This window comes from Protopterus annectens, chromosome 1.part1 (genome assembly GCF_019279795.1).
Source record: "Protopterus annectens isolate FY-2018-M chromosome 1.part1, PAN1.0, whole genome shotgun sequence".
NCBI lineage: Eukaryota > Metazoa > Chordata > Ceratodontiformes > Protopteridae > Protopterus > Protopterus annectens.
The window spans coordinates 1968968612-1968980366 of NC_056726.1; the positions used below are offsets into that span (position 1 = coordinate 1968968612).

Here is an 11755-nt window from a genome sequence, read left to right on the forward strand (position 1 = left end):
ATAACACATTCATTTTCACTTCTAATGTCAGAATCAGCACCAACAATACTGATCATGTCATTTTGTTTATATTCATAAACATTCAAGTCCTCCAATGTTTGTTTTTGGGCCTCACCCCTTGAAACCCCGCTTGTTGCTGGTTTACATATTGTTGCAGGTTGTTTTTATTGTTTTTAATCCTCTCCGATCTCCTCAAGGCCGGGTAGTTTTGGTTATAGAAATTCTGGTTATCACTATGACTCTCCATTTCTCCAGCTTCTGTTATACTTTCATATGCTACTCTTTTTTTTTTTTGATATATTTTTGTTATTGTTGTGCTACAAAATGACTTGGAAGGCTATCCCACCTTTCAAAGGTATTCCACCACCCCCTCCTAACCAGGAGCACCTCTTACTTCCTGTCTTGCAGAGTCTTCACGAACAAAATACAGTAGAATCTGTGCCTCCATGGCATGTAGGAAAAGCACTTTATTCCAGATTGTTTTCTGGTACCCAGAAAAGAAGGAGAATGGAAACCTGTCCTAGATTTGTATCATCCCAACACTTTTTTGAAGATGCCGACTTTTAAAATGCTGTCTCTGCAGGCACTCCTTCCTTACATCATTCCACAAGACTTTTTCTTTGGATGCTTATTTCCAAATTTCCATGCATCCTTTATACAGGAAGATTTAAGGTGTTCTGCAGGTCATGTCTACTCAATCATGTGGACTTCTTTGAGAAGGTCAACAAAGCAATGGATGAGGGCAAAATGGTTCACACTACCTACCATGACCTGTCCAAGGCATTTGACACAGCATCCAACTTAGAGACTGTTGATAGACTCATAAAGTTAGGTATATACCCTTATTTCAACCAGTGGATAGACAGCTGGCTCACAGACAAGATCCCGGAAGTCAAAATTTGGGAGTCTACCTTTACAAAAAGGCCAGTCACAAGTGGAGTTCCTCAATGATCTGTCCTGGGACTTCTCCTTTTTTTCATCTACTTCTCTGAAGTCATGGGGCCTTTGGCTGACCAAATTTTCAGATGATTGCAATTTAAGTCTGTCATAGAAGCCCCCACTGACACTAATGTTCTTCAGGAAAGTCTGATGCAGACAAGTAGCTTGTGTCAGAGCCATGGACTAAAACTAAATGCCAAGAAATGCATAGTACTGTTCAGGAAGTCATTCACCCCTAGTAACTATCATTGACAACACACCCCTAAGAGGCAAACCAGTAGTCTGGGACTTGGGGACACACACAGAGACAGTAATCTAGCCTTTGGTCATCATGTGTCTACAGTAGTGAGGAGGTCATTGTTCAAATGTATTTGCCATTCATCAGACCTGTCATTGAGCACAATGCCCCCTTGGTTATGTACTAATCAAGTGTATCCAACAAATGGAATGCCCACAGAATACAGGGTGAAAGTAACATGTCCTATGTAGACCACATCAAAGATCTATCTATATATTCTGTCTTCTACAGGCTGTTAAAGGGAGATCTATGCCTTACATACGAGGCAATGTCAGACCCCATCGAGATGCACCTCCTGCATATCCACAAAACAAACAGCATCAGAATTACCCATTCTAAAGACTTAAACCTTGCCTGTGACATAAATAGTTAATGGTTAAGGTTTTACCTTACAGACACAAAGTGAAGGGTATGATACTCACATGAGGCAATTGGCTATGCTTAAAATTGCCCACAAGGGCAGTTAGCCTAGTACTAATTTATAAACCTAATCTATAAACCTATAGGACCTGCTGGAGAGACAGGTATGTATCCCAAAGACTACCCTTCTCTGGTACATGCTCCCCACCCATGTGCAGCAGGGTTCCTCCCTCACCTAATTCAAGTGTAACTTAGACAGTTAGATGGGGAACAGGAAATTCATCTCTGGTTTTGCATCTATGTCTCTAATGGATACAGGCAGTCTGTAAATGTTTTAGCTCCCAAGCCCTTGATTACAAGGCTACCAAAACTTGTCAGACATGTGGGATGCATGGCTAGGCTTAAAAGGGTCTCAGTGGTTATTAACCTAGTCCGAACCTATGAACCTACAAATGCCTACACCCTGCTGTCTGCTTTTGCAGAACTCAGGGATTTCAAATATCCCCATGTCTTAATGACATGATAATACAGGCATCCTCTCAGGAAGTTCTTTTAAAACTTCTCCACTTTACTCTCTCCCCTCTGTAGAGTCAGTGGGTTTACAATAAATCTGAAAAAGCCTACATTGACTAATACACAGGACCTGGTATTTCTAGGCTGCAGGCTAGACAGGCATCTCATGCTGGCCTTCCTCCCAGAATAGAAGGTCCAGTCCCCCTTCATGTATTTTCAATCCCTTCTGCCACTTCAATCCTGCCTTGAAAGAGAAATATATAAGGCTCTGGGGTTCATGGCAACATTCATCCCATGGTCCCTTTTGGAAAACTACATATGAGAAGGGTACGGTGGTACCTAAAATCTTTCTGATCTCAGCATTATTGCATCTGTTCATTCAGATTCCACTTTTCCTTTTTCTGAAGATAGAATTTCAGTGGTGGATACCTCTTGTAAAACTCAATCCAGGCCTTTCAGTCAAACCAGCGGTTCTTTCACAGGAGCTGCACACAGATTCTTCAGACACAGCTTGGAGAGCATGGACAAATTCATTAAGGGTCTAGTGACTATAGATCCCAAAAGAAAGAGTGGAACACATCAATGTGAAGGGAATAAGGGCACTCACTCAGTCAGACCCTACTGATTTTCTTTCACTCATGCATTCCAGGTGTGTTCAGGATCTTCACAGACAACACAACAGTCATGTGGTAGGTAAACAAGTAGGGGAGGACCAAGTCTAATCAACTATGAACACTGACTCATTTAGCATGGGAACAGGCCATAAAAGCAAATCAGTCCCTGCAGGTAGTTTACATTCTTTACCAGGGCAATGTCCTGTGTGTTTTTCTAAGTAGATCTTGGAAAGATCCTCACAAATGGATGTTGAACAGGGAGGTCTTTTCAGACCTAGTCCACAAAAAGGATAGTCCTCAAACGGATTTGTTTACCTCTTTTCACAACAAGCAGCTCAAGCTGATTTGCTTCACGACTCATTGGTCCCAGGCATACAGGAAGGATGCTATGTCTCTTTCTGGGGAGGGGAGGTTTCTTTATGTCTTTCCACCTCTTCCTCTAATCCCAAAGGTTCTGTGAAAGATCCAGAGGCAAAGGCTAAAAATCTTGTTAGTGACTCCCATTTGGCCCAGGCAGCATTGGTTTCTCCTTCGCTGTCATCTGACCAGGGGTCATCACCACAATTTACCCTTTAGAGTGGACTTGCTGACACAAAACAAGGGCTCTTTACTTCATCCCAGTCTCCTGCCTGTCCACCTGACAGTGTGGATGATAGAATTCTTATCCATTTTAGATACCAATTTTCTGAGGATGTGCTACTGGTTCGTCAGGATTTGAGAAAACCTACTACTAAAAAGTCTTATATATATAGAAATGGAAAGGTTTTCTGCTTGGTTTCATACTAACAAGTAGAATTCTATTCAAACTGGTGTTTCTATTGTTCTTTCTTATTTGTGTGAGCTACTGATCTAGTTTAACCTATTCCTATATTAAGGCACATGTAGCAGACATTTCTGCATGCTTCCTTCTTGAACTACCACCGCTTTCTAGGCTTTAAGTAAAGCAGTTTCTCAAGGGTGTCCTGCATTTGAACCTGCCTTGGAGGGCTATTCCACTTTTATGGGACCTTAATTTTGTTTTGGAAAACTTGCACAGCTAACTTTTGACCCAGCATCTTCCATTTTTCTGAAATTCTGTACATGGAAAACCATTCTATTAGTGGTTCTTACTTGTACTAGAAGGCTTTCTGAACTCCAAGCATTATTTTCCTTCCTATCCTTATTTTTCATAAGAACAAGGTGTCCCTAAACATCAACCCTTCCATTCTGCCTAAAGTGGTCAGTGATTCCAGTCTGTGGAACAGGCTCCCCATCTATGTGAAGCAGAGTTCCTCCCTAACCCAATTCAAGTGCAACTTGGACAATTGGATGGAAAACTAGAAATTCATCCATGGTTTGGCACCTATGTCTCTAACAGACACAGGTAACCTGTAAATGGTCCATCTCCCAGGCCCATGCTTACATTTAACAAGTTTATTGGAACTTGTTGGAGATTTGGGATGCATAGGTAGGCTTAAAAAGGCCCTTGTGGTCATTAGCACAGTAAACACCTATGAGTTGTCTCTCATCCAGATAATATTATCTTCTCACCTTCTTCCCTAACCCTCAGGGCTAGGGTGAAATAATCCTTTATTCTGTATGTACACAGGAAGCTCAGATTCTGTTTGAATAAGACTAAAGATGTTTGGAAAACAGGCAAACTGTTTTTTTCTTTCTTCCAGGAAGCCAAATTAGGTAACCCTTGTTTCTAAGCAAATTATTGACAACTGTTTTTTCTAAGTCCATTTCCTTTTTTTTTTCTTTTTTTTACATTCACCACAGTAAATCTTTGTTTTCTCTAGTTAAAGCCTACTCTACTAGAGCAGTTGTTTCCTCTGCAGACTTTTACAAAGGGGTTGAGTCTAGAGCTATTCTAGAAGTAGCCAGTTGGTCCTCTGTGGTCACTTTCACAAAACATTAAAGGGTAGATGCTTTCTTTAGATCCAGAGCCTCCTTTGTGAGATCTGTGCTCACTCGCTGGATTAATTGACAGCTCCCCTATGCCTGATCCATCCACCCTCTCTAAATATCAAGCTTTGTGAATTACCCAGCAGTAATGGATTACTGCATCAGTGATCTAAGGAAGGACATAGTACAGTTGTGTAAGAACTTACCATAACAGTAATGTCCTTTTGATCACTGTTGCACTTTCTTTCCACCCTTTCTTCCTCTTTTACCTTCCTCTCACTGTATTGTCCTCTGTTTTTCCTTTGAACCAAGGGGGAGCCATTCTCTGCCTTCTCCATTGTTAGCTGACTTCCAACTTTTGTTTTTAAGTTACTGTTCCTCGGGTGTCTCCAGGTTTTCTGGCTTTAAGATAGTCTGAGGATTTCATGCTTATACATTTGCTTATGTACCATTATGCCCACAGGCTTAGGTCATACGTCAGATGTGGGACTCTATGGAAGGTTTTAGATTTGGTACCCCGGCTGCACATCCAGGTTATTTGGAAAGATAAGTCAACAGTATTGGAATACCGCAACACTGATCAGTAGGACATCTACTGTTATGGTAAGTTCTTACACACATGTACTTTCCCTTTGCAGAATTACTTAGAAAGAAAAGTTTGACTCCCCAACAACCACTTGAAGAACATTATTCTGTCATAGACCAAGCATGGATTTAGAGCAGGTCATAGCAGTAGCACAGCAGCACTCAAACTAACTGACTAAACAGCAACATGCAGAGAGATGGGTCAGTACGTTGTGACAGCCTTTCTTGATTTCTGTAAGGTCTTTGACTTAGTGGACAACTTGTTTATTAAACAAAGTGCAGTTAGCTGTAATGTAAAGGCCTTGATTGGTTTGAAGTTTACTTGTCAAACTGCAGTGCAGCATTGCAAAAATGCTGTTTTGTCACACTACTTTGTGAATTCTGGAGCACCACAGAGACCCATCCTTAATCTGTTATACTTTTCTTTACCTGTGAATGGTAGAAAATCAGTGACTGGACCTTACTCTAGGCTGCAAATAACAATTGCTGACTAATACCCTACCAGCTGGATTTGATAATCTCCCTAAATGGTTTATCAACTGCAGAGTAACACTGAATAAAAAAGAAAAACAAGAAATTTTCTGATAGTCAGAATGCAGAGAATACTTACCTAGTTTGTATAAAAGTATCATTACACTTTCTAGACCAGATGTGCTCGTATCCAGTGGAAACTGGATTTTGTATTTGCCTGGACTGTTGGATTTGTGGCACACTCACCAGTCAGGTAGATGGAAGTGAAAGTCAGAATTGTGTACCAGCACCTCATTTTTAGTTAGATTTTCATCACAAAAAAGCTGTGTCCTAACACAGCTTATGCACTACTCTGGCATGACCTAGTATGGTATATCCAGTCATCAATAATGTGTGCACTGAATATTCTTAGAACCACCTCTAACATCTGGTGGTAAGTTCCCCTAGGCATGTATTTTGCAGAATTACTTACCTCTCAACCTCTTAGAGCAAGAAATCTGGACAAAGCCATCAGTAATGGTGAGGCAAAAGCCCAAAAATAAGGACATTTTTTTTAAATATTGCTCTTACAAACTTAGAAAATTGATATAATAACAGTTTTTGCATTAGCATGAATTTTCTGACTAGTATGAAGTCAAAAAATCAAATATCTGACATTATTTTCTGACTTCACCCCTCAACGATTTGCCAGAAAACCACAATTTTATGAGAAATGGATCAAAAATATGAGGCAAAAATGTGGACATTCTGCGTAAATCTATACAACTGAAAGGTATGCTTCCCAACCATTGGAACAGTTTTCCATATCATCTCATGTAACTAATCTGTCAGATACAATTCAAGAAAGTGATGAGATATTTTTGTGTAAGCTCATACATTTATAGCAATGTGAAGACACTCAGATTTTGTTCTCTTTCACCCTAATTTGCAATAATTGGCTTCGATTACTTCTTTTCCAAAGACAATGATACCTTTCTTTCCTTCATATGAAAACTAAACAGTGTTCAAATTCACACCATGTTTTTTTCAGTAATGACTGATTGTGTTTTAGTAGCTACAAGTTTTGGAATTATGCATGCCAACATTTTCTTTTTTCACTGTTTTATAATGACAAATCACAACCTGAGTGTATATTGTTGTCAGATGTACTGCCTGTGAGGTATTTGATGTTGACACTGCATGCCATAGTATTATGTATTACATGCCTGTTTTACTTATGGTTACTGCTGTTATAGTTCTGTGGAGGCTTTTGCCTCAGTTCCCTTTGAAACTGGACTCTGGCCAGTAGGACTAACCCAGTCAACAAAATACAAATAAACATTGCGATTCTTTCTTAACTGCCAGGTCCTTAATAAGAATGTTTCTATGAAGTATTTCATGTATAGCCTCCAGATGCTTCCCATATATTCCTTGAGTTTCTACTAGTGGAAGCTTCAGCTGGACACAGCAAAGTGGTTGAAGCACAGCTCATTTGAAGCTTCTTAAAAAGTGTCTTTTGCCTGGGGCGGGTTCTCTTGCACCTGCCCTCACACTCTTTATTTAAAAATACCAATCCAGTGATCAACCAACCATTGAGGAAAGTCCACTAATTGTAAATCACTGCTAGCATGCAAATAGAGAACACACCAGTAGTGCTGTCCTATGCAAGATTGCTATAAAATGAGACATTGAAACTCATCCTGTTTACACTATGGAGTTCATAGTCTAGGGATAAACATCAGATTCTGTGCTGGGACCTTAGCTTTACTTTTTAATTTTTCTTCATTGGAAGACTGTCTTTTTAGTGAAATTTTCTTCAGTACAGAGGACATCTGATCTTTATATATTTACAAATTAAACAGGAATGTACACTTCAAAGGGCTTTTCTTTAAAGCAGACTATTTTCTTATATTACCAGAACCAAAACTTTCAGGAAGACAGACCATTTGTTTCCTTACTCCAAACAAGTTGAAAGTTGGGTAGGCTTACTGTTCCAAGCACATTTCTGGCTACACTGGCCCTTGCTGTGAATTTGAAATTAAATTATGTAGGGATCTGTCAGGCCCAGGTCTTCAACAGCAGAGGGCGAATTCACTGAAGTATTCAGAGAGGTAATTTATACTGCATTTTTTTTAGCAATAATATAGTTTATACTCTTCACCTGTTGAGCACACTGCAAATGGCAAGGTATGTCTAAGGGCAAAAGTAAAGTCACACCCGTCTTTGTCTTATGGATGGTCGTTGGAACAATCACATGACCTCTGGGTATATGGCTTTGTCTTGTACCCAGCCAATTATTCTGAAGACAGGAGCAATAGTTATTATCGTACAGGTCTGTGAAGTACTCATCATAGCAATAGATGACTGGGAGGAGCAGTCCAGTTGTCCAAGGTCATCAAGCATAACATTTTGTTAAGTGTGCCCCTTTTAAAAAGTGCTACAACCCTGGAGGATGCTTACCACTCAAAGCTACCATTTTGACAGAGAAAAAAACACAACAAGATGGCATTTTGTCAAATTTACCATTGATTGGTAGGATGACACTCAGTGACTGAAGTGGCCCTATTTTCACACAGGAAGGATTCCCTCAGTCCCTCTCCTGTAATTCCCTTTCATTCTGTTCATCTTGGTGCTATGTCAGAGAGGATGATTTGTATACTATATGCTCAGCTCTTTTTAAGTGTTAATGGCTATTTTCACCTTAAAATATGCTTTCAATGAAAGTGATTACATTTAGTACTTTAATAGGAAGTGTTAAAATGAAACATCATTCATTTCCATAGAAACATCTTGCCACACTCATTTTGGTAGCACATTATTACTAAATACTCAGCAGAGGTGGCAGAAGGATGTTTTGAAAACACTGAGCTTCTCACCTTCCAGATGAAATGTGGAATTGCATTGCGTTTTCCTATCATATACAGTATATTGCCCGAAATAGGATTAGATATGTGCAGTGAGGTCAACAGACACAATATCTGGGTACACAACTCATCATTTATATGTGATGCTCACTTAAAAATACCATTTTAAAGATTGTTGTAGAATGTTACTGTTTTTACATAAACTATTTGATTTAGATTATTTTCTTAATTTGTAGTCAGATCATTTAGAAATTACGTATTTAAACACTAGAGTTTAATGAGTTATTTGAGATTTATTTTATCTAATGATTTTGCAATTCATTTTATAAACAAACATTTATGCAGCAAATGATTTATTAAAATTTGCTTTCTGTTTGATTTTAGGGTGCTGGTGATAGTTTTGTGGGAGCACTGGCGTTCTACATGGCCTACTATCCAAACCTAACACTAGAAGAAATGGTTCAGCGATGCAGTTACATAGCATCAATCAGTGTACAAGCCCAAGGAACACAAACCAGTTTTCCCTATAAAAAGGATCTTCCAGCAAGCCTTTTTTAGCAAACAATGTGAATGAAAATGGATGAAATTTGACAAGATCTTAATTTGGAAGAATTGTTGTAAATAATACTAAATGAATGAAATAGTTATTTTTATTAACCGACACATTATTGTTACTGCATCTTTAATACTGTCAAATGTTAATAAACAATTAAAGAAGTTCCATAGGGACATTTTTTCACATACAAGCTCTGTAAATAAAACCACTGGAAAACTGTACCAGAAATTTCTACAAGTTTTGTGTTGCCCCACCACACAAAATCTAGGAATTAAAAAAAATGACATTATACTAAAAATGCTGCAACTACTTGTATTTTCAAGTAAATCTAACAAAGTTAAGCAAAAAGGTAGTGCTCTTGTCACAGTTTCCTGCAAGTTATGTCCCTAGCATTTAAGGTATTTGGAAATTAAATGAAATGCCACTTCTAAGTTATTGTGGCAGGAGTGCACATAATTTCATTAACTGATCTATAAATTATTTTTTTTCTCTGCAAAAGAAGTACGGTTATGTTTCCCCTATAATCTGTTTAGGATGGAGTGCCAGAATGAATGCCATGGATTTCCTTCATATCAAGCAAAGCATCTCATTTAGTCCTCTTCAAATGCAATCTGGACAATTGGATGGGTGACAGTAAATTCACTCCGGGGGTTCCACTTGTGTCCCTCTTGGACAGGGTGATAGGTGCTGATTGTGGAAATAAGGGTAAGAACTTGGCTAGGCTTATAAGGGCCCTAGGGCCATTAGCCTAGCAACTTCCTATGATCGTATGAAAAATGCTGTAGTATATGGTAAAGAAAGCCAAGATAAATCATTTGATTTATTGTTTGTCTGGCTTTGTCATTTAGGCTAGGTGGTAAAACTTGATCACATGAATCCTATCTTAAAACAGGCAGGTAGTGAAGCTTTCAGCAGCAAAAAAGTAGTAGGTGTGGGTAAAGGTGAAAATGTCCCCATTTAAATAGATAAGGCAGCAACTACAATGCTTTGTTCTGTATAGCTGAGTTTCTCTTCTGTTAATAGATCATCATAAATGTTATTTTAAGTATATGAGAGGTTTAAAGGACTTTACTTAAAATGTTGAAAGTGCTGCCAGTTTATGTCACCTAACTTCATATTTACAAAATGCAAAGAAATACACATTAAGACCATTTTTATGAAGGTACTGCTGTTGTCACAGTTTCCTGCAAGTTATGTCCCTAGCATTTAAGGGGTTTGGAAATTAAATGCCACTTCTAAATTATTGGGGCAGGAGTGGGCATCATTTCATTAAATGATCTGTAAATTATTTTTTTTTTCTGTAAAAGAGGCATAGTTAATTACGTTTGTCCTGTAATCTGTTTAACACAGAGTGCTAGAATGAATGCCTAATATGCACGCAGAGCACTGCTTTTGATGTTTGGAGGCTGCAGAATGTGGTACTGAACAAAGCTTAGTCTACATTGCATTTAAGGAAAACTGAAAATGAAATCACGTATACATGTAGTTGTGTCTAGTGACTTCAAAGTGGGGGGGGGGGGTCTGCTGGAGGCAAATGAATGGCTGAGGCTAACGGAATGCGGTGAGATGCTTACAGCAGGTCAGTGGCCATTACCTCTATTTCTGCAACAGATGGGGTCATTCGTTTTCATCTGCAGACTGCCTCAGTATGTACTTGCTCATTAAAGCCATTTTACTAAATATGTGTGTGTGGGTGGGTGTGTATGTGTGTATATAAATATATATATATATATATATATATATATATATATATATATATATATATATATATATATATAATTGGAGCTCTTGATTTCTCATCTGCAGAGTTTGAAAATGAACATTTCAAATGTTGCAGTTGCTTAGGTATACAAGATTGTTGCACAGTGGGGAATGGATAATTTAACATTTCCCCACTATAGTGCAATCTCAGTGTTGGTATATATAATTAGTAAGAAGTATGGGGAGTGTTTGTGGGGAGACTTGTCCCTCTGCAAACAAGTCACTTTTGTTTTGCTTTGAATCTTTGTGATTCGAAATATTGTGTATTCAAATCTTTGTGACTCAAACTGTATGTCTTATGATAGTTTGAACTTCTGTCACTTATACATATATATATATATATATATATATATATATATATATATATATATATATATATAGGTTCATAGGTAGGTACTAGGCTATTGGCCCTAGGGCCCATACAAGCCTAGCCAAAAAAATGTACCCTGGCTTTCGCCACCCAAGAAATTTATTTTCCTGTGCCCCTGTCGAGCAGAGCCACAGAAGTGATCCCCAGGGTGAATTTCCCATTTCCCATCCAATCATCAAGATTTTTCTTGAAGAGTGCTAATGAGGAGCTCTGTTTGACATAGATAGGTAGTCTGTTCCAGAGTATGGGAAGTCTCTGGGACAGGAATCTATCCTTCCAGCATGTTCTGTTTATTGTGGTGACAAGGTTTAGGTCCCTAGAGCGTGTAGCTCGGAGGGATTGGGATTTCTTTAAGTGGAGCATGTCCAGCAGCTCTGGGTTTGACGTAGCTTTGTATGTTAGGCAGAGATCGCCCCTGAGTAGGCGATATGTGATGGAGTAAAGCTGTAGTTTTTTGAGGCGGTCTGCATAGGGCATCTGTTTGAGGCCAGTAATCCTCTTTGTGAGGTATTTCTGTGGTCTTTTCAGTTGTTGTAGATGTCTTGTGAGGTACATACC

At 38.8% G+C, this 11755-nt stretch overlaps 1 protein-coding gene across 3 annotated transcripts in view; it reads left to right on the forward strand.

Annotated features, from left to right (window-relative positions):
* RBKS (ribokinase) overlaps positions 1 to 9287 on the forward strand; it is a 1304045-nt gene extending 1294758 nt beyond the window's left edge. For all 3 annotated transcript variants that reach the window (XM_044085234.1, XM_044085217.1, XM_044085225.1), the window contains exon 8: positions 8895 to 9287. In XM_044085234.1, the coding sequence (XP_043941169.1) occupies positions 8895 to 9068 (174 nt within the window). In that variant the 3' untranslated portion in view covers positions 9069 to 9287. The remainder of the gene's footprint in view (positions 1 to 8894) is intronic.
* The last annotated feature ends 2468 nt before the right edge of the window (positions 9288 to 11755 follow it).